A 25,343-nucleotide genomic window follows, 5' to 3' on the forward strand; every position below is an offset into this window, starting at 1 on the left:
GTTTGCATGGATGGGTGTAAATGTTTTGAGTTAAAAAACCCAAAAGAAGCAATCCGGATTGCAAATGTTGTATTCCTTCTCAGTTCCAGGGTTCGCCAAAACCAATTGCCATTGAACCTTGCTCAGGAAACAAAGCAGCGGTACTTACTGTATTTTTATGCCTACCAAGAGGATCATCAGGCGTCCCACCACCTGGTCAGTCAGGTAAGAATGCCACTAAAAACTATCTGTAGTCCCAATGCAGTGGCACCCTTCTAGTTGTACATGTATACAGTATTATTAACAATGTTGCCAATTGTCCAACAGTACAAACTGTTTACAGAATCAGGGTCAACAGAAATTTGGTAATGTTATATTTTTAAGTCATTTTTTTCTCCGCATCTGAAGTTCTTTCCTAATTTTAATGCCTTGTTCACTGAACCAGTGGCACTGATAATCATTCTTTGCTCAGCCACTGAAAATGCCGGCTTCCTTTGAGCGGTTGATTGTACCAAAGAAAATAAACCAAGGCTGACAAGACATGGCTTGTTGATTTCCTGTATGTTTTCAGTTCAAAATGTTAACTACCTTTCAAGTAAGCATTTCAAGCAGGGCAGAACAAATAGATATTAGTGGCAGACCAGCATATATTGCATGTGCATTACATTATATGGAATGATACATTTTAAACCCCCCACACTTTAAACTGTTTTCCCAGTTGCAGAGAGTAATGCTTAGATTAGCCCCTCTAGTTTATTGATCTAAGCCTACCTTTCTACTTCAGAAAGGAATTCAAGGCATCATGCACTAAAATGTGATTTAGCTTGTCTGCTTCAACTTGGAAAAACAGCCTGGCATACATGTAATTGCATCTAGCTGGATGGCATGCAGGGCTGACATCAAAGGTAAACATGGATAGACACCTGCCAAGGGCCCACATCACAAGCAAGCTCCCCTGTCCAGAGTTCCTCCTCCTCTTCACCATTAGAACCTGCTTGTTAATTTGTCCTTCTGGCCTAGACAATTGGGGCAGTGAGACAGAGAAGCAGTAGATGCTGTTACCTACTCAGTGGCTCTCTGCCTATCAAGTGAGCCAGCAAGTGGCAGGAATAAAAGCAGAAGGATGAACAACAGGAACTGGTTACAATGGTAGTGAGAGCATAAACTCATCGGAGGAGTGGCCCACTGAAGGTGATGGTTCAAGTGCCCTAAAAAGTATGAACTTTGGCACTGAAGATATGCCAAGTGTAGATAATCTGGTGTCCTCCCAAATATTTTAAATTACCCTAACCCTGACCATAGATATACTAGATGGAGTTTATGAGAGAATAGTCCAAAATATCTGTAGGATACCAGGTTGCTGAGCGGATGTTTTGGACTATATCTTCCTTAGAAAGTAGCAAGCCAACCATGTCATTAAACATGTGAACTAATGAAGGTGGAACAAACTGGAGCAAACTTTCAAGTCAAAATTAAGTGTGTGGTGGAAAGGGAAGTAGAATGTGAAACATGACGCCTTACTGGCACTCTTCTCACTTTTTTCCCCAGTAGAACAAATGGTCCTCGCCATACCCTTGCTTTCATTTCAGAACCCTTCTCAAAATGACACTCCATCCTTACATAGTATGTTTTGAGGGAAACCCTGGTTAAACAAATATGGGCAGCTGCTAAGTCATGAAGAGTAGTGCTACTACTAGTACGTTCCGGCAGGTTGGACTCAAAGGAATGAGAATCCAGTGCTAGTTGGTGCCTCTGGAAGTGGTGGTGTCCAATACTTCATCCACAGTCCCTTTCCCAAACTACTCCCACCTCCTCTAAGCATATACCAATTTCAAGAACAGAAGCATTCCATGCATATGTATCTGAAATCTGCATTGCATTACAGAAAAGAAACAAGGTTCAAGTTTAATCTATGTGTTATATTTAGTGTGAGTTAGCTTCTTTAAAATCCATATCTAGTCCCTGCTTATTTCAATTAATTGCAGTATAATAGGGATGTCAAGGGCAATGATATTTCAGAAATATGCAGGCTTGGGAGAGTCTGTGCTTGAGGCAAGGAAACATGTAGAGATCGACTTTAATAAACTGGATTTATGAAGGGCAGAGAATGACTGTGGCCTAAATCCAGCATGCCTTCAGCGTGAGAAATGGGCCTTTTTAGCACAGCTCTGCTGTCTTGTCTCATCGTGCAAGCACTAGTGGACCACTTTGTCAACCCAAGATCTGCAAACAGCCATTCAAATCTGTAACTGTATATATATTTTTAAATTACAGCAATTGATCTGTTCCTTAGTTTTACCAGCCAATGCATAATTGCAAAGGGCAGGAAAAGTCCATAGATTCCAGGTATGCAAATTGAAAATATGGGTTAAACTTCAGTACTTTAGAGCAAAGTAAATGGCAGACAATCTTGGGCCTGTCTTAAAATTGCATGAGTACAGCCATGCAATGTGCTTTTTCTATTACTTGCGCCAGTGCCAGAAATGAAGTTGCTAGGACAAGGAGACAGGAAAGAGAAGGAGCAAAGGACAATACTCACCAAATTAAATTGTAGACTTGGCACAGATCAGCACAAGAAACATTGGCAAGATTCGTGTACTGATCATTATGAAACCAGTCAAGAACCCTGCAGTCTCTCTTGCGCACAGGACTGGCACAAGCCTAGAGGACTGGTTTGGCAAAAGTAGCTTTCAGAGTTTCATTAAGGTCTGTTGCCATAATGCATGAAATTCCATAAAATATCTTCCTCCTCTCTTCTTTTAAACACCTCCTCAAAATGTGTTTTCTGCCACTCCCACTATTTTGATGATGGTTGTGTGATTCTACTGCATCAAAGGAAAGCTTGCAACAGAGAGGTAGGTCTGTACCTGCGGTTATTTGTTTTGTCATGAACCACACAACATAACAAATTGTGTGCTATGACAGTTCCTGAGTTGTATAATTTCTTACCACAGGCATGGACTAGCAGGATGACTACAAATGGCATATAGACATATAGCTGAAAACTCCCTGAACAATGACAACAACAATGATCCTATTACGCACAAAAACATAATAAAAGCTAGAGAGCAGGTTTTCCAACCCATTCTTATCCCTGACCTGCTAGCTTTCTCTGTGTAGGGATTTTTTTGGTATATATGGTGGGACCTTGCAATCCCAACCATACCTGTTGGGAGTGAGAAAGAAGGCTGCTTTGGGTGCTCATTCTCAAGGACCACTGGCTGGGTTGCAAACGAATCAGAATGAGAAGTAGAACTGGTGGTTTGGGAGTGTGGGCCATGCTGAGATACTGACAGGTGAGAAGCAGAGGTGCTTATCTCAAGGCTAGACTCCCCAGGTGGACTGGCAGTCTCTGGGAATAACCAAGAAGTAGAGCTGGCAGGAGCAGACCCTGTGCAGGGAGTTTCTGAGACACAGACCAGGCAGCCCCAGCTCTTGACCCCATGAATTGGCATCAGGGCAGCTAAATTAGAGGACTGGCACATGGAGAGGAGGTGTGCAACCTGTGACTCCTGACCCTGACAAAGAAAATTCTTTGCTCAGCTTCTGTTGAACTAAGTAACATTTTCCATATCTGAACACTATAAACTGTAAAAAGTATACGTTCAGAGCTGAACAGTTTTGCACCCATAACCATGTAATAAAAAAAACCAGAACAAGAAAATCAAGCTATACATTCCAGTAATCATGTAAGCGTAGCTGATGCAGATTTATTACTTTCAAGTATGTTCATGGAATCTCACATCACCATCCCACAGACTTCAATATGATATTATGTCCAGTCTAGCCAAGAGAAGGGCATATATGAAGAAGCATCTCTTTGCTTGAGCAAATACTTCTGATGCTCAGGTTTCATCCCTGAACTTGCACTGCACTTGACACAAGAAGCAGCTAGTCTCTGATTAGCTCCCTGGTACTCATCAAAAAGGGATGCTCTCCTTTAATCCCTATTGCAGTTCCCCTAGGAAAATCTTTTGCCCATCCTCTGAAAGTTGCTCTTCATCATTCCAGAATAAGCAAGACAATGAATGATTCCAGGTCATGCAATAAGCCACTTGGCTTCTGGAACTTTCTCCTGGTTCCATCCATTTATTTCAGATTACAAAAATGTGAAACCCTGCATTGCAAATGAGATGCACTTGAATTTGTACCAAACATACCTCAGCCTGTACACAAATACATTTTCCTGAGAACTGAACTACACATTACTTTCAATTCATAGTGTTCTTGTTCAAATGAAATGTGAAGGGACTGAAAAGGACCCTAGCTTGTGGGGGTAGAAAACATAACACTTTGCCCCTTCTTTCCTAATGTATTTTTTACCATATTGCACTCCCCTTCCCCCATCACATGCACCTGCAATTTGAATAAGGAAAGAAAAGGCCTTTTCCCCCATCCTATGTATATAGCAGGCATGAGGGCCCTGATCCACACTGGGGCTTCAGTGAGGAGCAATTGGATTACTTTTGGGTAAGGGAAAAAAGACATAATCACATGCAAAATATTAAAAATGCATTTTCTGTACATGATGTAGTGCTGTTGTTGAGCATTCTGATCACTATTTGCATTATTTGGCACCTCTTGATGAATTTCTTGGTCACATTTGCCCCAGAGAACAGCAGCAGCAACAAAATCTTCAAAAGTACTTATTGATCAACAGATTTGCTGACACATTTTCTCCTGCCCTCTAGAATGTTCCCTGGTGCATTTGCATAGCTCATAAAACCATTTGGCTTTGCTATAGGCTATTTTATGACTTACTGAACACTTCTACACTTTACTTGTGCACAACTCTGCTAACGCATACGTTTGATTATATGGTATAATGCTTGGGTATGTAGGCTCTCGTAGCAAGCTGGACTAAATGATCTCTAAGGCCCTTCCAGTCTTACAGCTCTGATCTGCAAATGTTTCTAAAGCACATTTTCTCAAGTTAAGTACCACTGATAACAGTGTGAGTTATGTCTACGTAAGAGTAAATTTAGTTACAGCTCACTCGGTTGTAGCCAGGATAAATGTGTCCACTCTACTGTTGGTTTCACATACATTAAATTATGGCTTGTTTGAAATATTTGGTAAGATTCTTATTTGCCTTCTCATTCCCCCCTTGCTCTGAACTAGCCTAGAAGGAGTTGGTATCAAGATTTATGAACTTTGCAGCTAACCCTATCCCTAAAGTTTGGTTAGCAGGTATATTTTTATTGTCTGCAGCGACATGTTCTCAGCTCTTCATTCTAGAGAATTTATTTTTCTCCTAGATTGTTCTCTCAGTGTTGTTCAATATTTCACCCAAACTACATAGCCAGACCTTGAGTTAGTTATTTCCTTTGCTTGCTGCTGCATCATTGGCAGTTTGCTCTTTTCAGATAATTTATTCATTACCCCCTCATATTCTTGTTGTTTGGTTTATTTTGTTTACTGACCTAAGTATTGGAGAACCATAATTTAGTTCTTTCCAGAGCCTTGGATACAGCTGCTCCTGGCCAGAAACTGCTCTCTCTTTCAGTCTATCAGCTGCCTTGTAGCAGAATGAAGTGCTTAAGCAACTAAAACTGGAGCGGCTAACTTCTATGAACACAGCTGAGCCCCACTGTGCAGTCATGGAGGGCAAGGCTCTGAGAGCATTAGGTGTACAGCAACCAACATATAGGACAGCCTTGTCCAATTCTTTGTCCCCCACATGTTTTGGATTCCAACTCCTTTCACCTCCAGCCAACATGCTCAATGGTCAGGAAATCTGTAAGTTGTCATCAAAAATATCTGGAGGTTACCAGCCTGGGAAAGGTTTACATAGGACATGTGCATATGTGAAAACCATTTCAGGAGTCCACTATGCGAAACTGTAGTGCAGCAGTAGAAGGATTTCTGCGCCTTCCACTAGTGTATCAAGTCTTACAGAGCCAGCCAAGACATAGGGATATATGAACATTTTGTTTGGTTTTTTTTTTACTTTGTATTTCCATCATTTGCTGAATTTGCTACCACATTGGGGTTTTTTTTTTTTTTAATGCAAATGTCACACTATTGGAGGAAGAAACACATCCAGGGTGAGGATGCATTGACTCTCCAAGGAATCTCTTTCTCTAGCATCCATAGACTTCTTGTTCTCAGCCGTGTCTTAGCAAGTGAGCTGAGCCAAGAGGAAATGTGTGACAAGGGTTGCACGGCCAGCAACCTTCTTCCATGTCACATATAGCAGCACAGACAAAGGCATGGTGGCAGATGTGACACAGAAGAGGGACACTGCTTGTGCAGCAGTCGTGTAGGACGCTGATGCTGGGCAGAATGGTGTGATCAGCTTTCTTCTGCGTCATGTGCAGCAGCAGAAAAGAATGCTGCTGCATGTGGCATGGAAGCGCGATGCTGCCTGCGCAACGTCTGTGTGGCAAGCCTTGTCACTGGGAACTTGGGACTCGTGGCTGTGGGAAAGCCGATGGGAATCTGTGGAGCCAAACCCAGGGAATGCAATGGATCCCCAGCCCCAGAATGGATTCTTTACACATCCTTAATCTGGGGTGTGCACTTTAATAAATGCACACCAAAAAGCATACCTCTAAGGTTCCAAAGCAAAATAAATGGTTTAGGTTTAGCCAGGGCCTGCCCACTGACAAGAACCCCCTGGAACTGCTTGTCTCCTTCACCATTGCAATCCGCCTGTTCAGCCGCCTCTTGCTCTGGCTCAGGCAGGAGTGGTGGTGCCAAGAAAGAGCAGCAGATACATCTCCCGGCTGTTTGCCTGTCAAGCAAACTAATGCTAGCAATTCTGAGAGAAGGAAGAGCAGTAGGAGCTGATGGCCATGGCAGTGTGAAGGTAGACTGACAAAGAGACAGCCCATTGTCATTGTCTTCCCCAAGGGCCCTCCAAAACCTGGTTTCTCTCCAACTTTACTTCCCCTGAGTTGTCCAACCAAGCAGTACTGACAAACAGATGTGTGCACACTGAGCATTGAGTGAGAGCTGACTAAGAGATCAATGCCACTTTTCTCTGTGTACCATACAAACAATCTGTGCACCATACAGTACTTAATAGCACACCCTTGGTCTTGGCAATGTTAGGAAACTTTGGAAGGTACCTTTTTTTGCTGGAAAACCCCACCCAAGTTTCTAAAGTGAGACTTAATCAAGATTAATTGCTATCTTTACCTGCCCATATTTTGCAGGCCAGCATATGGAAAAATCCATTACTAAGATTGGATTCCTTTGCAGTGACTAACTTTTATGTTAGGAGTCACTAGGTAAATATCTGTGCAATATCACCGGTGGAATGCAGGTAGTATGAGAAAAGGGAACAATCCCAGCTCCTTCTCTCATTTCCCCTCACTCCTTGACCTTTCTACCTTCCACATTCTGCCCATGCTCTATATACCTGTCCCAAGCCTTTCTCTATTTGTCTCCTGCCAACCCTATTTTCCCCCTCCATTTCTCTGTGTGTCCTCCTCCCTTTGATTCTCTTGTACCTCCCATCCTCCTTAAAGATGCTGCTAAAACTGTACTGCCACAGCCTTTCTCTCTAGCTAAGTTAAAATGCAGTGCAGATATAGGGCTCAGGTATACTTTGTGCATTTATTTATATTGTGTTTTTCATCATGGAACTCAGGTCAGCGTAGAAAAGGTTGCCAGATCATACCCCACCCAGACCCAAAACTTTCTAGTTGTAGCAGTGGAGCTTTTTTTGTCAGATCATGGCCATGAGGGGAGGGTTTCCCTCCATGCCATCTCTTTTCCCTCTCTTTGGTTGTGAGCAGAGCTAACCCTCCCCAGGCAGCAAGCTCATTCCCCTGCACAAAGCATGGCAGGCCATGTTTGCTCCCAGAAGCTTTGTGTTTTCTTGAGATAGTTGTGTTCTCTTTGCTGAGCTTTGGCTCCAGAGATATTTTGCTTGCTTGCTTTTTTATCACCAAAGTCATTGGCTCACAGCAGCTTTTGCTCCAGATGCAGATGACCAAGTTTAAGTTATCAAGGCAAAGTAATATTCATGAAATGTAGCTTAGTATAAGCACAAACTTGTAAAAACAACTTTATTGCTTACAGCGTAGAAAAGTTAAAAATATGAGCCTTATTTTCTATTTCCATCCCATTTGGAATATGATGAAAAGTCTTAACTTTTCTCTTAATTCAAAGCGCTTTTAAAATTCTTGAATCAATGCTATATGTGGGATAACCATTTATTATGTATGCTGTGAGTTATTGATTACTATGTGTCTCTTTTTCATCATTTTGTAAGTTTTAATATCAATAACTTTTTTCTTTGGGCCATGGCCAACTGACATAGAGACTGCTGCCATTCTAAATGCATTTGAAATATTTTTTGTAGCTAGTCTAACTTAATACCATCTAGATTGGTGCAATCATAACTAGTGTTATGCTGAATTTCTGGACATGATAATGCTTGTTGGAAAGGAGGAACAAAAAGAAGGAATAATAGTTGATTGTGGTCACAATCAACCATCATACTCTTCCAAAAAGAAGCAACAGTCTGTTAAATTCCAGATTCACTGCAATTGGGGAAATTATGTTTAAAATAAGAATGGTACAGCAAAACAATCCAAGGGCATAGTGCAGGATCTGCAACTGAAGGGGAAGGGCATCTTAAGATCCCAAAGAGTATTTTTTTCCCCAGTGTTGTGATCCAGTTGGTGAAAATGCAAGGGTATGAAACCGGGTTTAGGCACATGCAACAGGACTGGAACAGTGGACTTCCCTGCCGTTCCCTTGCCATGTAAGGCCTTCTAGCTCTGAAAATCTTAAACAGAGCATAAAGTGGATCTTGCTAAAGGGGACGAGTTGTAATATGGAGAGTGGAAATATCCTAAAATCAGTCAAAGGCACCCTCTAGAAGCAGAGCCCTTCCATTTACAAAAGACAGGTCCTGGAAGCGACCCAGGCTCTTTGAAAGTAAGACATGTCACTTGACCCTAAGGCAGGCAATAAGAGACATTTGCCGCACAGCAAAAGTAGATTGGTCCACAAAGCTCCTGCATAATTTCAGAGTTGTCATGGTCTGGCCAGAGGAAGTCTAAGGATGAAACAGCAGCGAATGCTCTGGGACAGGAACTAAATGAATTAGAAGGTGCGCAGGTTTGCCAAGAAAGTCTTCTAATAGCTTTTGTCTGCACAAGCCACACAGAGTGAAAGCAGACAAATATCAACATTCATTATGAAAGAAAGATTAGAGCAATGTAACTTAATGGATGAGTCGGCACAGCTGCAAGCATCAGGAATTATTGCTTGTTTTGACCTGTGTATAAAATGAAACTGCCTTAGAGATTTAACATTTCACAGATTGATAAGTGTTATATCTGGCAAGAGATCCTACTGATATCTGAAATCCCCCTTTGATGCTATAATGCAAACATTTTGAATTAATTAAAAATAAATAAATCAGAAATTAAGGAAATATAAGATTTCTTTGGGATTTCTTTTTCCATTTCAGTTATGACTGCTTCATTTTGCTTTTTCTTTTTGGTTTCAAAAAAGGTGTAGGCTTTGTATGTACTAGGGTCAGTACTTCAAAAAGATACACATTTGTGAACGACAGTCAGAAGAGAGAATTGTTGTTGCTGTTTTTTGTTTGCTTGTTTGTTTTTCAATGTGCCAATATTTTGCAACCTTAATTGCTGCAGAAAACCAATGTTGTGTATACCTGCAGACCCCATAATTAATGGAATGGCTATGAATATATATTGATTTTTCCCTCTTATTAAAGAAGATTTGGAACAATTACAGTACACCTTAGTTTTTCAATGGTTCCCTACTTTGACCTTGATTTTTTTTTCAGTGTTTCGTTTCAATGTTTTTATTTCTGAAATATTTGTCTCAAAAACAGATAAGCACTCTAATGTGAAGCTTAAAGGGGTAATGTAGATTAGCTGACTTGTGTAGAACTATGCAGTGTCAGTCAATGAATTGGCAAGTGGAGGTCATTATTGTATGACAGTAGTTAAAAGTAAAGTTGGCTCTGGCTCAGTTTGAACTGAGTAAATATTTTCTAAACTTAGTCTGTGTGTGTGCGTGTGCGTGTGCATCTGAACACACATACACATCTCTAGCTGTGAGAGAAAGAGAAAGCAAGATGGAACATAGAAAGAAAATATTTCAAAACCCCCAAATGCCCATGCTTTTCCCTTGCATACTCAGCACTTTTGTTTAGTAGCTAACAATCCAGCAGTTAGTGAGCACATCTTGGCATGTGTAGGTAAATTAGATCATCCCCAAGAATTCCTATTATTAAGGGTTGTCTGGAGGCATTGCAACAGGAATGAAAGGTTGGAGGGTGCAAAGCCAAAATACTGTGGGCCACCTGATAACCCACTGTCCTACTGTGTCTTAATCACAAAACATTTGTGCTTGTATTGTTTCTGAAGTCCCCATCAAGTTCTGTTTTAGAGAAGTTCAGATTTTAGAAAGCTTTTGGGTACAATATGAAGTGACAGACTCACACATCATTTTACCCCCCGGTGTCTCTAAATATTAAAACGACTCACTGTGTGGGTTGTTAGTCCTTACTCCTCTCTGCGTAATTGTTTTCCTTCTGTCACAAGTTCCACATTATGAGAAAACATAAATAGTGGCAAAAGTCAGGCCATCACATTCTGTGCCAGCTGAAGTTTCCCAAATACAGCTTTAGGCATGGGAGAGATATTGGACAATGTTACCATCTGAACTGGGTTTGTATTGCATTGCATTGCTTCTCCCTTCCCTTCAAATACGCAAATATACATAGAAGGAAAATGTCATAAATAGAGTGTTCTAAGGCAATATTTGTCTTTTTATATAACCATTGAAGCTACCTAACTTTAGGCATGGTTTTGCTTTTTGGTGTCAAGAAATCATTGGGAAATATGAATGTTTTGCTCGCCAGTTCACCAGTTACAGAAAATGGACATTTATCTTTTTTCCCCTTAAAACTTTTTTCAAGTCTAACAGTATGACTTTTTCACTTATGCATTTCATAAACAACATGCTAGCCATTTAACAAATGAAAAGTCAAGCACAATGATAACTTAAAATGTTCTGTGAGATTGTACCAGCACCCTCCACTATACAGAGACAAAGTAATTGCTCAACAGATTTGACACATGCATACAAAACCTTTTATGAATGTACTTGACTTCCTCTGTTCTCCCCAGCCAAGCCCCAACACAAACATACACCAATATGGGAGCTTGAAATTGGATGGTGAGAATTTCTGGAACTATATAGCTCATTACAGCTTCTTCTTGCATATTGTAATATCAGAAAAGCTGAGGGCAATGCCACCAGAAGGCCAGACTCTCTCTCTAGGCTGATCTCCTAGCAGGGTCACCCAAGGCAGAATGGTCAAAGCTGAGGCATCGGACTAAGATGTATACAATCTCCTAAGGAGTAATGATCACACTAACAGGATGGGTATTTGTGATGGTGATGGGGACAGAGAAACTGATGAAGGACAGATACTGGGCAGCAGTCGTAATTGTAGGTGACACTGTCAGAGGAACTTTCGCAGACAATGGCAGAGATGTTCAAGCTAACACAGGTTAGTACTGTGCAGAAGGCGGCAATGGTAAGCCATTTCTGAATCTTCTTACTTTGAAAGCCCTATGGTGACCAATCCAAAATGAAACAAGAGAGAGTGCCAGAAGATGAGAAAAGTTTATATTATTTTCCGCGCCAGGTCAAAACCTTTTTATCTAAACAGTATTTTAAAATTTAATAGTTTTTAAGTTTTAAGCCACTCTGTTTGTTTTGCAATTTATTGTTTTGTTCTGTTTTATTATTTATTGCAATTGTTTTAATTGTCTTTTTAAATATTGTAAGCCATCCTGAGATCTTATATAATAGGACGGCATACAAAAGCTATAAATAAATAAATAAATAAATAAATAAATAAATAAATAAATAAATTTCATGTCAGAAAGCACTCAACCAGCTACTGGGAAAGAGCAAAGGACAAGTACAAAGAGAGTTCTCACTAATGACACAACTAGATCAAAACCCAAAGGAAGTCTAGTGCTTGATATGCAGAGATGAAGGGAAAGTCTGGTGATCCACATTCTGTACAACTAGAACATGGAATGTGAGAAGTATGAATCAAGGCAAGCAAGAAGCTGTGTAGCAAGAAATGGATCGCTCAGACATTGCAGTACTTAGTGTAAGCAAACTAAAGTGGACTGGAATGGAACATTTCCAGTCAAACACAAAATGTTCTACCCTGGAAGTTAAATTCAGAAGAAATACTAATGTTGAGTCAAGATGTAGCACAGGCAGTAAGGGGCTATGATACAAAGTCCAGCTGAATCCTATCCATCAGAATTCTTGGAAAACCTGTCAACATGACCATCATTCAACTCTATGCTCCAGCAATGGCTGCTGAAAAAGAAGAAACTGAAAAATTATCTGCAGGCATCAAAATCTGGGCTACTGCAATGTAAACTGGAATCCAAGAAACCAAAACCAGGGAATCCAGCCACTTTCCCGCTGAGAATGGCTTCCTTGTACATACCTAATCCACATTATTATATTTCTGAACATTTCTGTGTATGGATATAAAAGCTGTAAGTGAAGAAAGCTGACAGGAGGAAATCTGATGCATTCACAACATGATACTAAAGAGCTTGGCAAATACCCTAGACCAGTGGTGGCGAACCTATGGCACACGTGCCACAGTGGGCACACAGAGCCCTCTCTGTCGGCACACAAGCCAAGTCACCCCAGCATTGCCCCAGCAGCCAAGAATCAGATAACAGTGTACATAGGACTAACTGTGAGTTGTTTTTTCTAAACTAAAACTCAGTTTTCAGGTTTTATTGTAGTGTTGGCACTTTGGGATAAATAAGTGGGTTTTGGGTTACACTTTGGGCACTTGGTCTCTAAAAGGTTTGCCATCACTGCCCTTGATCAACAGAAAAACAAGTGGTCCCTAGATCAGATTGAGAAAGATGTTTCCCTGGATGCTAAAATGATGAAACTGAGTCTTTCATATTTTGGGCACATCATGTGAAGGCAAGACTTACTGGAAAAGACAATAATGCTAGAGAAAGTGGAAGACTGATTAGAAGGAAGACCAAACATGAGATGGATCAATTCCATACAGGAAGGCACTGCCTTGAATTTACAAGAGGTGAGCAGAGCTGTGAAGGACCGGACATCCTGGAGGGCATTCATCCATGTAAGTAGGAGAGCCAGTGTGGTGCAGTGGTTAAGAGCAGGGGACTGGGACTCAGACGATCTGGGTTCGAGTCCCCGCTCAGCCATGGAGCCAACTGGGTGACTTTGGGCCAGTTACAGACTCTCAGCCCAACCTACCTCACAGGGTTGTTGTTGTGGGGATGAGATGGAGGAGGAGATGTAAGCTGCCTTGAGCCCTTTGCAGGAAAAAGGCAGGATATAAATCGAATAAATAAATAAAAATAAGTTATAAAGTATGATGGCATTGTTTCAGTCCAAGCATTTTCTTTACTGTGGCCCTGTGTAGGCCACATGGCATGCATAGTGAACGAATATGCTGAAGTGGGGTATTAGGGAGGAGGAAAGTTGGTTGTCCCATCTCCATCTTCCACACATTCATAAGAATTTCTAGACCTAGCTGATGAATGTATAAAAACCACATGTGGACTTTGTCCTCTCATGAGTGAAGAAGTGGCATCTTTGGGTATGACCATTGATTACACCAGTTCTCTCGCTTATCTCTTCAATTTTCTGCATCACCAGGCACTTCAAACAGCATCTGGGAGCTGGATCTAATTGCCACTTTAAATTCCCACCATAACCCAGACATAATGTCACTTTTGGGCATTGGGGGATCACTTAAATGGTAGCTCCCAGCCATCCAGTTCAGAAGGGGACAGAGGACATTTTTGCCTTGGTCCCCTCAAACCTGGATCCAGTACTAGAGCTGCCCAAATTACCTGGGACCTGTGACTGTACAACCTGTATGCTTAGAAGCTGTCTTCTGAAGCTCCTATGAATACAGGAGACAATCAGAATCTTTGCCTTGACTGTACATGTCATGCCATCTGGACAGATTATCATCTATAAATTTGTATTACAATATCCATATGTGAATGACTCGAAATCAAATACTTCTTTTACCTGCAATAACCTTAAGGTTTTGATAAACATATGGATTTCACTAAGTATTGAAATGTGACATTTGTTCTTAGATTCATGCTATTGCTCTGAAAGGCTTGTACTTGACAAAAGATACATAGGCATGTTCAGTTGGGCAAGTTAAAATATTTATATAGTACTACACATTTCCCAGGATACTAAGTTAAGATACTGGTCCAGCATACAGGTCACTGAGGTAAAACTCCATCTTAAATGGGCTTGATACAAAATCATAAAGTAAAAACAATTCCTGAGCAGGGGAAACATGTTGTTTCAAATTTGACCAGTTTCCTCAGGCAGGCCCTGAAGCAATTCACAGAGATAAGCTTTCTTTAGTTTCATAAATTTTTAGTTTCTTGTTCCTTCTTTTGATATGAACATTCCAGGACCATCAAAGGAAAAGTAGTAAGTTTTGAAGACAGCTACAAACTCATGAAGTTACAATTTAAGGACTTAAAAAAGTGTTAGAAAGTGACCAGACTCTAGCTCCATGTCATGTTTGTGCAAATTTTGAAGTAAAGTGTAAAGGGAAAGTGTCCTAAGTGTTTAGATCATATGAGTCGGAAATGAAAAAGGCAGCTGCACTTCACACACACTCTCAAGACTGATTGGCTGGACTTCAGCGGGAGGAGGAGGAAGAAGAGCAGGAGAGTCCTTGGAATGTGGGCCAGTTCCAGATGTTGAGATATAAGAAGTATGAACATTTATCTGAAGGCCGACCTCCCAAGTAGGAAGGAAGCCTCTAAGAATAACCAAGATGTATGGTTAGTGGGATGAAGCTTGGAACAGGGGAGTGTCCCAGAGACAGATGATGTGGGTACAGCTCTCAACCCTGAAACATGTCATTGGCAGAGGAGGGTGGCCCAATTACAGGATCAGCATACAGAGAGGAGGTGTGCTCGTTTTCAGAAGGCCCCTCCCAAAGGGATGGGGCCCAGGAATGCTAGTAAGGAAAGTTCTTGGAAGTGAATACTAAATTGGGTTTAATGAACTGATCTGTCCATGCTCAGACATTCACTCTGCGTGTTTGTGCTTCTGAAAAATGCTTTGGTCAATAAAGAACATTTTTCAAGAAAGGTCTATGGCTTCAAAAGTGCATAGGAAGGAACTCCAGCTCAAGACAACATGAGCCAGTCTTGCGCTGGTATTTGCTATGCTTCCAGGAGATGTAGTGCATTTATTTATTAAAAAATTTTCTATAGAGTCTATATTTCCATAGAAAATCTTTAGATGGTTTACAACAATTAAAATATCAGAACAATTAGCAGTAGTTGATTAAAATAGAATTACATCAGAAATATATTAAAATTAACAATTAAAATACTGGTTATATAAGAAGGGCTTGGTCTGGTACCAGAAAGAATAAAGAGTTGGCACCAGATGAACCTGTATGGAGAGCATATTCCACAAGTGAGGTGCCACCATCGCATGCTACTTTCAAGTATTCATTGAACAGACAGGTGATATACAAGTATCCTGAAGAAATAAAGTTTGCTTTTCTAGAAATAAATGTTGTGAGTTTGTACATAGATTATAATTTACCCCATTCTTGTTATAGCTGGCTATAAACTGCTGGATTAACATCACTACAGATATAAAATGAAATATATTACTATTATATACTTATTTAAATAATACTAAATAAATTATTTATTTCTATGCTGTCCAAGTACTGGTGCTCTCTAACCACTGAGAAAATAATTTAGATACTACATATGTAATGTAGAGAAAGATGGCTGCTACCCCAGGGTAAAGAAAATATGTACCTATTATGTTTTGTAGTAAAGGATATCACTTCCGAAATGTGCTTCCCCCTCCCCTCAGCTCAGCTGAATACCTTGAGTGTTCATATATTCTTCAAGTACTGTAATAGATAAACCAGTGTTAGATCCCTGAGAATGGCATATCAAATCGCTTGTTTTGTCACATTCTACAGGAACGCTAAATGAATATAATTATATGTAAGAATTACACATTCTGACTAAAATGTCTTTTTTGCCTGAGTAACATTCTTTTATGTTCTGCTTCTGTACAGTAGGAGGAACAGATGGTTTGATGGTAAAGTAACATCACAGGTTTCCCAAGTTAAGATTTTAAAATTTGAGTCATATCCTTTTACTTTCTTTATTTTGAGGAATGCTATCCTTTAAAAATAAATAAAGGAAGGACGGAAGGAAGGAAGGAAGGAAATATGGAAATTCTAATTTGTAAACAGCAGAATAGATGAGGGTTAAGCAACTAAAACTGAGATGAAACTCAGACAAGACTGAGATGCTTGATGTTGGGTGGTTCCTTTGACTGGATGTGTTCAACCTGTTCTAGATAGAGTTGCTCTTCCCCCGAGGAAGCAGTTTCCTAGCTTGGGGGTGCTCCTAAGTCCATCTTTGTCACTTGAAGTTCATGTGGCATTGGTGGCTCCCAGTGCCTTCTGGTGGTCCAGTGGTGCCCCTAGCTAGATAGGCATAGCATGGCTTCATTAACCTCTGCTCTGATGATTGCCAAGTTAGATTACTGCAAAGCACTCTAGGCGGGGCTGCCCTTGAAGATGGTTCAGAAGCTGCAGCTGGTGTAGAATGTGGCAGGCAGATTAATATCTGAGGCCTGTATGTCCAAAGAGACTAGTCCTAGCTTGCTTTCACTGGATGTCTGCATGCTTCTGGTCTGAGTGCCAACTCTGAGGGAAGTGTGGAGACTGTCACCCAGGGGAGGGCTTTCTCAGTGATGTGAGTTCCCCAGACACAAACCACTTACACATAGGAAAAAGGAAGGGAGAGGTGATAACTGCCAGAGTGAATATTTTCATTAGCCCAGAATTACTTGATTATTCAGATTCGTTTGAGTCCCTTTGAAACCTTCTTTCATTGTGTTAGCTATTCATCACAGTAGTCTTCATGTGTTACTGGGACTGCCATTTCTATATTTGTTTTAGTAACTCATGTGTTATGCTTTGGCTGAAGCTTTTGTCTGTGGTGCATTCAGGTAATTTTAGACTCAGTAATTATGACCACACCTTTAGAGGATAATGCTTATTACTCTGCTTACTTCAAACAGTGGCAAGCAAACCTCATGGCATTTGAACGCTCTCCTGCTCATTCAGCTGCATGGGATTCTTGACATCTGCCCTGAAGTCTTGCCCTCAGCTATTCACAGTTATTCAATACCAATTAGATTGATGGCTTTGTGGCATTGAACAATTTGTGGGCATAACCATTAAACTTATTAGGCCAGTAGGTTGAGGAGGAAGCAAATTGACCTATGTATAGTTCATGTGAATGATCTGATCAGTTACCATCCTATACTGTACCCTAAATTCATACCAGGAGAGAAATGATTAGCCCCCACTGAGGATACTTATAAACCTAAATTAAATATCTTTTTAGTTACACAAGCATTTGCCTTGTTGGTTTGATTTTTTTTGCTTAGATTATTGTTATAATTTAATCTGTCATATTGTGACAGTAGGATTTTATTGTTTTACTGATGCATATTTTATCAATACTGTAAGTTGCTCTGTGCTGCATTTGACGGAAGGGAAGACGATAAGAATGTTAAATGGATACACATGACATTTACTTGTGCACCCCTGTATATATGACATGAATGCATGATGCTGCCTATACTAAGGCCATTGGTCTATCGTGCCCAGTACCATTTACTCCAGTGCAGTAGCTCTCTGCGGTCCCAGGCAAAGATCTTTCCAAGCTCTGCTATCTGAGATCATTTTTAACTTGAGAATGCAGAGACTGAAGCAGGGACCTTCTGCATGTTATTCAAAGATTGCAATGCACCACTGAGCCCTGGTCTTTCCTGGCAATATACTTCACTATTGTATTTGCTTCAGATCCTTTTAAGAGAATGTCTAATGCATGAGCAATTTGTGATTCAGGAAAATGTTGTCAGAAGGATGTCAAGGTTTTGTATTATTAGTTGTTTGAAAGCATGATTGGAACAGTTCTGCCTTAAAAGTAGCACTTAAAATTTTGCAGCTGTCCAATTTTAAGAATCTTTTCATCTCGTACCCTTCAGTATCAGGAGAAGAAACAGTTTCAGAAGTGACTGCAGAGATATTATTACTTTAATATCTATTAAAGTTGTCACATCAAAAATTAAAAGGGAAACTGAGCACTAAGCAAACCTCCCTAATGTGTGTATGTTATAGAGGCATCAGCTAGAGACCAGAAGTTTCAGTACTGGGCATTTCATAAATGATATGTAAATCCAATCCTTATGTATCCAAACAAAATACAGCCAGTTTTCAGGAATGTTGAATGACCTATTGAAGTTCTCTTTGGTCAGAGAGTTGTGCTGAAAGAGAAACAACAAAAGGCCTGATGTTTTGTTATATGATTGTGCCTGATAATTCATTCAATATTGCACATATCATTTAAATATAAAAGCACATTTGTGACTTCCCAAGAATTAGGACTTCTTTGGGGCTTCCTACTGAAGGCAAAGTATGCCAACAAAGTTAAACTAATTAATTTGTAGAACTGAGCATATTCATTAGTTCATTCCCACAGAAAGAATGCTAGATTTTAAAAATCCTCTTCCAAGCAAAGCTGTCCCTTGTGAACAAATATTCAGTACTGATAAATGGCGTTGTAGTCAATAGTCTTGCAAACAATCTATTTGCACCCTAAAGTTCAATAGCAGCAGCAGTAGTAGTAAATTCAATAATACTGGTGATGATGACAATCAATATTTAGCCATATTACTGTACTCAATATTTAATATGCTTGTAAGCAATCTCTTTACACCCCAAAGTATAATTCTAAGACAAAAGGAACACTTTGCCCTAACACAAACACCTACTAATCTAAGAAAGAAAGGATGGGAACTTAGTCATGGGAAGACCAGCATTCCCTGGCTTTCAACCCTTTCATTTCTGAATGGAAAGTATGAGGCATAGCTGGTCATCCTATGCATTAGACCTCAGTGGAAATAGTACAAGATAGGGCAATGCCTGACACAAATAGACAGGAAAGATCATGACGAATGAGTGAAAAAGAAAAGGTGAAATAGGCCAGGTGGCAGCTAGAAGACAGAAAACATCAAACTGGCAAGTATAGAATTGACTGGACTGGTGATAGAGACTGAGCCAGTACAGAAGAAAGTTTCAATATCTGGCAGGGACAGTTGATAGATGCAGTTTTAGTTCTGCATCAAACTCAGAACTGTCAGTTCATATCACGCTTATTTTTTCATCTTTCTAGTGTGCTTATTTTTCATCCCAATCTATCTCTCACAGCATCTCATAGCTCTTCAGATTTCTAATGTGCAGCACCCCTAGGCCCCCAGCTGCTGTGGTCCATTTAATTCAAAAGCCATACATTTAATCTGAAAGCTGTGGGCATAGCCTATGATCTGTGTGTCATTGAATAAAAGTCAGTATTTGGTCCTTAGTAATAATTTCCCCAACTTCACTGGAGATATGCCAAGGAATCATATCTCGTGCTTGCCTACTTCCCATATATACTCTGTGGGGTTTTCTCTTTGGAAATATAAGACAAGTTACTGTACAAGTTCTAGGAACTGCCAGTATTTATTAAACTACTTTTATAAGGTGGCAATTAGTTTGGAGGAAATTATATATCAAAACATCATTACTATGGTGAAGCACAAATGTTACTTTCAGTTTGTCCCCATATACCTTCCATATAGCTAACTGATATATGCCATTAAAAATAGTTGTTATGGCTATTTCCATTTTGCACAAGAATGCAATTAACAAAGCTATAAAACTGATCACTGAGATTTGCATCTCTAATACAATATATCCAAAGTGACTGATGGGAATTCAGCTACCTTGTGGAGCAAGCATTGTTTAAAACTCTGGAAGCCTCATTCTAAGAGGCATATAAGAATATCACAGTAATGGTGACCCTTTTAGAGACTGAGTGCCCAAACTGCAACCCAAAACCCACTTATTTATTGCAAAGTGCCAACACTACAATAAAACCTGAATACTGAGGTTTTAGTTTAGAAAAAACAACTCATACCTTAACATCTTTTGTCTTAAAAGAAAAACACAATAACAGAGCTTTCAATGATACAAACAGTTTTTTATTGAAAGGTAAAAGTTTGCATTTGGCATGCTTTTGAGCAGTTAATGTGATCTTTGCTGTTGTATGCATGCTGATAATCTGTCAAACCGTGGCTCATACTTTGTTAGTTTGATAGCAGCACATGCAGCACTCAGGTCATCTGTTAGTCTGTTTCTTGTATCAGGTATCAATTTTTCATAAGAAAACTCAAAGCCTACCATCTCTATGAATAGAATAGAATAGAATTATGGTATATTTTTGGCCTCCTTGCTCATTCCACACTTCTTCTGGGCCTGCTGTAGTACCTTTAAAGGAAAGGTAGGCCCATGAGGATGGGGGATTACAAAGCTAATTCCCATTTCATCTCATCCCTAGACTGGTGGAGTTCACTAAAATGGTTGAAGGAATACATGCCTTAGTATGTTCACACCCTCTCTCCAGCTCAGCCATACAGTGTGCCAAAAATCACATATTTCATACATACAGTGTGGTGCATATATGTTGATATTGCCTGGCAACTTTTTTCAGATGTCACAAAATTAGTAAACTTTGCATTTCTGCAATGAAGTGGTCACTGTCCCTTTAATAGGCTGTCCCAAGATTCTTACAAAGGGTATTAACCAGTAAGTCCCTTTCACAGCATTCCTTTGATAAAATTTGCCAGTATAGCAAAGCTACCCTTTACATCTGTAAAAGCCAGTTTAAAACTCCATACATGGAATATTTAAAATATGTTTACCCCATCCTACATGTAAGTCACTCCAGTATCTTTGCTATGAAAACCCCATGGACAGTACCAAAAGGCAAAAAGATATGCCGCCGGAAGATGAGCCCCTCAGGTCAGAAGGTGTCCAATATGCTACTGGGGAAGAGCAGAGGGCTAGTACTAGTAGCACCAGAAAGAATGAAGCGACTGGGTCAAAGCCGAAAGGACACTCAGTTGCTGATGTATCTGGTGGTGAAAGGAATGTCCGATGCTGCAAAGATCTGTACTTCATAGGAACCTGGAATGTAAGATCCATGTATCAAGGCAAGCTGGATGTGATCAAACAAGAGATGACAAGACTGAACATCGACATCTTAGGAATCAGTGAACTAAAATGGACAGGAATGGGTGAATTTAATTCAGATGACCATCAGGTATACTACTGTGGGCAAGAATCCCTCAGAAGAAATGGAGTAGCCTTCATAGTCAATAAAAGAGTAGGAAAAGCAGTACTGGGATACAATCTTCAAAATGACAGAAGGATCTCAGTTCGAATCCAAGGCAAACCATTCAACATCACAATAGTCCAAGTCTATGCCCGAACCACTGGTGCTGAAGAGGCTGAAGTTGGCCTGTTCTATGAAGGCCTACAACACCTTCTAGAATTAACTCCAAAAAATGATTTCCTTATCATCATGGGGGATTGGAATGCTAAAGTAGGAAGCTAAAAGATAACCGGAATAACAGGCAAGTTTGGCCTTGGAGTACAAAATGAAGCAGGGCACAGGCTGGTAGAATTTTGTCAAGAGAATACGATGGTGATAGCAAACACTCTTTTCCAACAACCCAAGAGATGACTCTACTCATGGACATCACCAGACGGTCAACAGAGAAATCAGATTGACTATGTGTTCTGCAGCCAAAGATGGAGAAGCTCTATACAGTCAGTAAAAACTAGACCAGGAGCTGACTGTGGCTCCGATCATGAGCTTCTGGTTGCAAAATTTAGGCTTAAGTTGAAGAAAGTAGGGAAAAGCACTAGGCCACTTATGTATGACCTAAATCATATCCCTGATGAATATACAGTAGAGGTGACAAATAGATTTAAGGAATTAGATCTGATAGACAGAGTGCCTGAAGAACTATGGACAGAGGTTCGCAACATTGTACAAGAGGCAGCAACTAAAACCATCCCAAAGAAAAAGAAATGCAAGAAAGCAAAATGGCTGTCTGAGGAAGCTTTACAAATAGCTGAGGAAAGAAGGGAAGTGAAAGGCAAGGGAGAAAGAGAAAGATACAAACAATTGAATTCAGAATTCCAGAGAATAGCTAGAAGAGACAAGAATGCCTTCTTAAATGAACAGTGCAAAGAAATAGAAGAAAACAATAGAATAGGGAGGACCAGAGATCTCTTCAAGAATATTGGAGATATGAAGGGAAGGGAACATTTCATGCAAAGATGGGCATGATAAAGGACCAAAATGGCAGAGACCTAACAGAGGCAGAAGAGATTAAGAGGAGGTGGCAAGATTACACAGAAGAACTATACAAGAAAGAGCTTAACGTCCCTGATAACCACGATGAGGTGGTCACTGACCTCGAGCCAGACATCCTGGAATGTGAAGTCAAATGGGCCTTAGGAAGTCTGAGCAACAACAAAGCTAGTGGAGGCAACAGTATTCCAGCTGAGCTTTTCAAAATCCTAAAAGACGATGCAGTAAAAGTGCTACACTCAATATGCCAGCAAATTTGGAAAACTCAACAGTGGCCACAGGATTGGAAAAGGTCAGTTTACATTTCAATTGCAAAGACGGGCAATGCCAAAGAATGTTCAAACTACCCGACCATTGCACTCATTTCACATGCTAGCAAAGTTATGCTCAAAATCCTACAAGCTAGGCTCCAGCAGTATGTGGACCGAGAACTACCAGAGGTACAGGCAGCATTTCAAAGAGGGAGAGGAACTAGAGATCAAATTGCCAACATACGCTGGATCATGGAGAAAGCTAGGGAGTTCCTGAAAAACATCTACTTCTGCTTCATTGACTATGCTAAAGCCTTTGATTGTGTGGATCACAACAAATTGTGGCAAGTTCTTAAAGAGATGGGAGTACCAGACCATCTTATTTGTCTCTTGAGAAACCTATATGCGGGTCAAGAAGCAACAGTGAGAACTGGACACAGAACCACTGATTGGTTCAAAATTGAGAAAGGAGTTTGGCAAGGTTGTATACTGTCGCCCTGTCTATTTAACCTATATGCAGAGTACATCATGAGAAAGGTGGAGCTAGATGAATCACCAGTTGGAATTAAGATTGCTGGGAGAAATATCAACAACCTCAGATATGCAGATGATACCACTCTCATGGCAGAAAGCAAAGAGGAACTAAAGAGCCTCTTGATGCGGGTGAAGGAGGAGAGTGCAAAAGTAGGCTTGAAACTCAACATTAAGAAAACTAAGATCATGGCATCTGGTCCTCTTACTTCCTGGCAAATAGATGGGGGAAAAATGGAGTTAGTGACAGATTTTATTTTCCTGGGCTCCAAGATCACCACAGACGGGGGACTGCAGCCAAGAAATTAAAAGATGCTTGCTCCTGGGGAGGAAAGCTATGGCAAATCTAGACAGCATACTAAAAAGCAGAGACATCACGCTGTCAACAAGAGTGCGTATAGTCAAGGCTGTGGTTTTCCCAGTTGCAATGTATGGCTGTGAAAGCTGGACCATAAGGAAGGCTGAGCGCAAAAGGATTGAGGCCTTTGAATTGTGGTGCTGGAGGAGACTCCTGCGAGTCCCTTGGACTGCAAGGCGATCAAACCGGTCAGTCCTAGAGATCAACCCTGACTGCTCTTTAGAAGGCCATTTCCTGAAGATGAAACTCAAATCCTTTGGCCACCTAATGAGAAAGAAGGACTCCCTGGAGAAGAGCCTAATGCTGAGAACAATAGATGGCAAAAGAAGAAGGGGACGGCAGAGGATGAGGTGGCTAGATGGAGTCACTGAGGCAGTTGGTGTGAGCTTGAGTGACTCCGGGAGATGGTGGAGGACAGGAAGGCCTGAAGGAGTGTTGTCCATGGGGTCGCGATGGGTCGGACACGACTTCGCAACTAACAACAACAACATGCAAGTCATCCCAGGATGGCTTACAGTACTAAGAATAATAAATAAACTATATAATAAGAAACAAAAAACAAAATGCAACTGTAAAATATATTAAAACCAAGTTAAAATTCCTCAATCCTTAAAATAATGGGTAAATAAAAATGCTTTGCCTGGTGCCGAAAAGAATATAAAGTCTATAAAATATAAAAGAATATAAAGACAGAATATAATTATGTCAATTACAGGGAACAATGTATCATAACATATCAAGCATAGATTTTGACTACCATAGTCTGATCCTATGTCACAGCATGGGTAAATATATGTTTTAGATACATTGGAAGCAATAATTTAAAGAGTGCAGGGTTGAAAATGTAAACGTAAATCAGTAATTATTTTATGGTTTATATATGCTGATCAGAGAAATTTAGGCGTACATATTGTAGATATTTTACCTATAAAACATGTAAAAGCAGAAGAAATCACAAATAATGTTCCATAGTATACAGAACTATCATGAAGACAATTGCAAGACTTCACGAATAGCAAAAGTTTTTGGTGCAAATAGTCCACCAAACACATCATTAGGCAGATACACCTAACAAAATTGACATGTCTTGTCTGCCCCCAGTTTTGAGGAGTCCTGCCTTCTCCCTCCAACCACTAATCGACATCGTATCTCAATCTTGTAAGCTTTTAACTGTATTTAACTGTAAGCTTGTAAGCTTTTAACGGGTTTTAACCGTATCTGTACTATATTTATTTATTTGTGTGAGCCGTCCCGAGGCTATATAGCAAGGGGACAGCATACAAAAACTCTAAATAAATAAATAAATAAATAGTAAGCATTGTTTGGTTTTTTGCTTCTTGGATAAGATTTTCAGGCAATTTTTAGAGTATTTTATAATTCTTAAAATATTTTCCCTCTTCATTTATCTTTTTCGTTCTATTACTTTGTTCTGGACTGTTATGAATACCTGGTGAATTGATTTTAATGTGACTGTATTCTTCTTACCTTGGCGTTGCTCTGTTTGACTTTGTTTTGACCTTTGGGAAGGTAAAGGATAATGCATACTTTTCTGTGACTTTCCCCTCCTTTTTTTCAGGTCACATTTATACAGTGCTTCCATTAATTTTAGTTATGAATTCCTATTATTGTTGTTATTGTTATTTATGACAATATAATTTTCCATTTGTTACTTTCTCCTTTTCATTTATTTTTCCACATATCATTATGTGAACATATTTTGGGTTATTAATTCTGGGAAGCTATGTTAAACTGACTGCTTTTTTTTCCCCTTTCACTACCTTTACTTTATGTTTCCAATTTTTTTTGTTAATGCTATGTGAGCATTGCTTTTTTGATGTGTGTGCCTTTTAAAAATGTATTCTATTAAGATTATAAATAATTACTTCTTTTTTT

At 39.9% G+C, this 25,343-nt stretch overlaps 1 protein-coding gene across 3 annotated transcripts in view; it reads left to right on the forward strand.

Moving 5' to 3' along the window:
* ATRNL1 (attractin like 1) overlaps window positions 1-25,343 on the forward strand; it is a 619,481-nt gene that overhangs the window by 527,575 nt on the left and 66,563 nt on the right. For 2 of the 3 annotated variants that reach the window (XR_006415620.1, XM_044439583.1), the window contains exon 28: window positions 84-204. Coding sequence is in view for 2 of the 3 variants with exons in the window: in XM_044439583.1 (XP_044295518.1) it covers window positions 84-204 (121 nt within the window). In the remaining variant the exon portion in view is untranslated. Of the gene's footprint in view, window positions 1-83; window positions 205-25,343 lie in introns of those variants that run through there. The other variant, XM_044439591.1, reaches the window with a different exon arrangement.

The sequence above is a fragment of the Varanus komodoensis genome, unplaced genomic scaffold (assembly GCF_004798865.1).
Source record: "Varanus komodoensis strain SLA01 unplaced genomic scaffold, ASM479886v1 scaffold1, whole genome shotgun sequence".
NCBI lineage: Eukaryota > Metazoa > Chordata > Lepidosauria > Squamata > Varanidae > Varanus > Varanus komodoensis.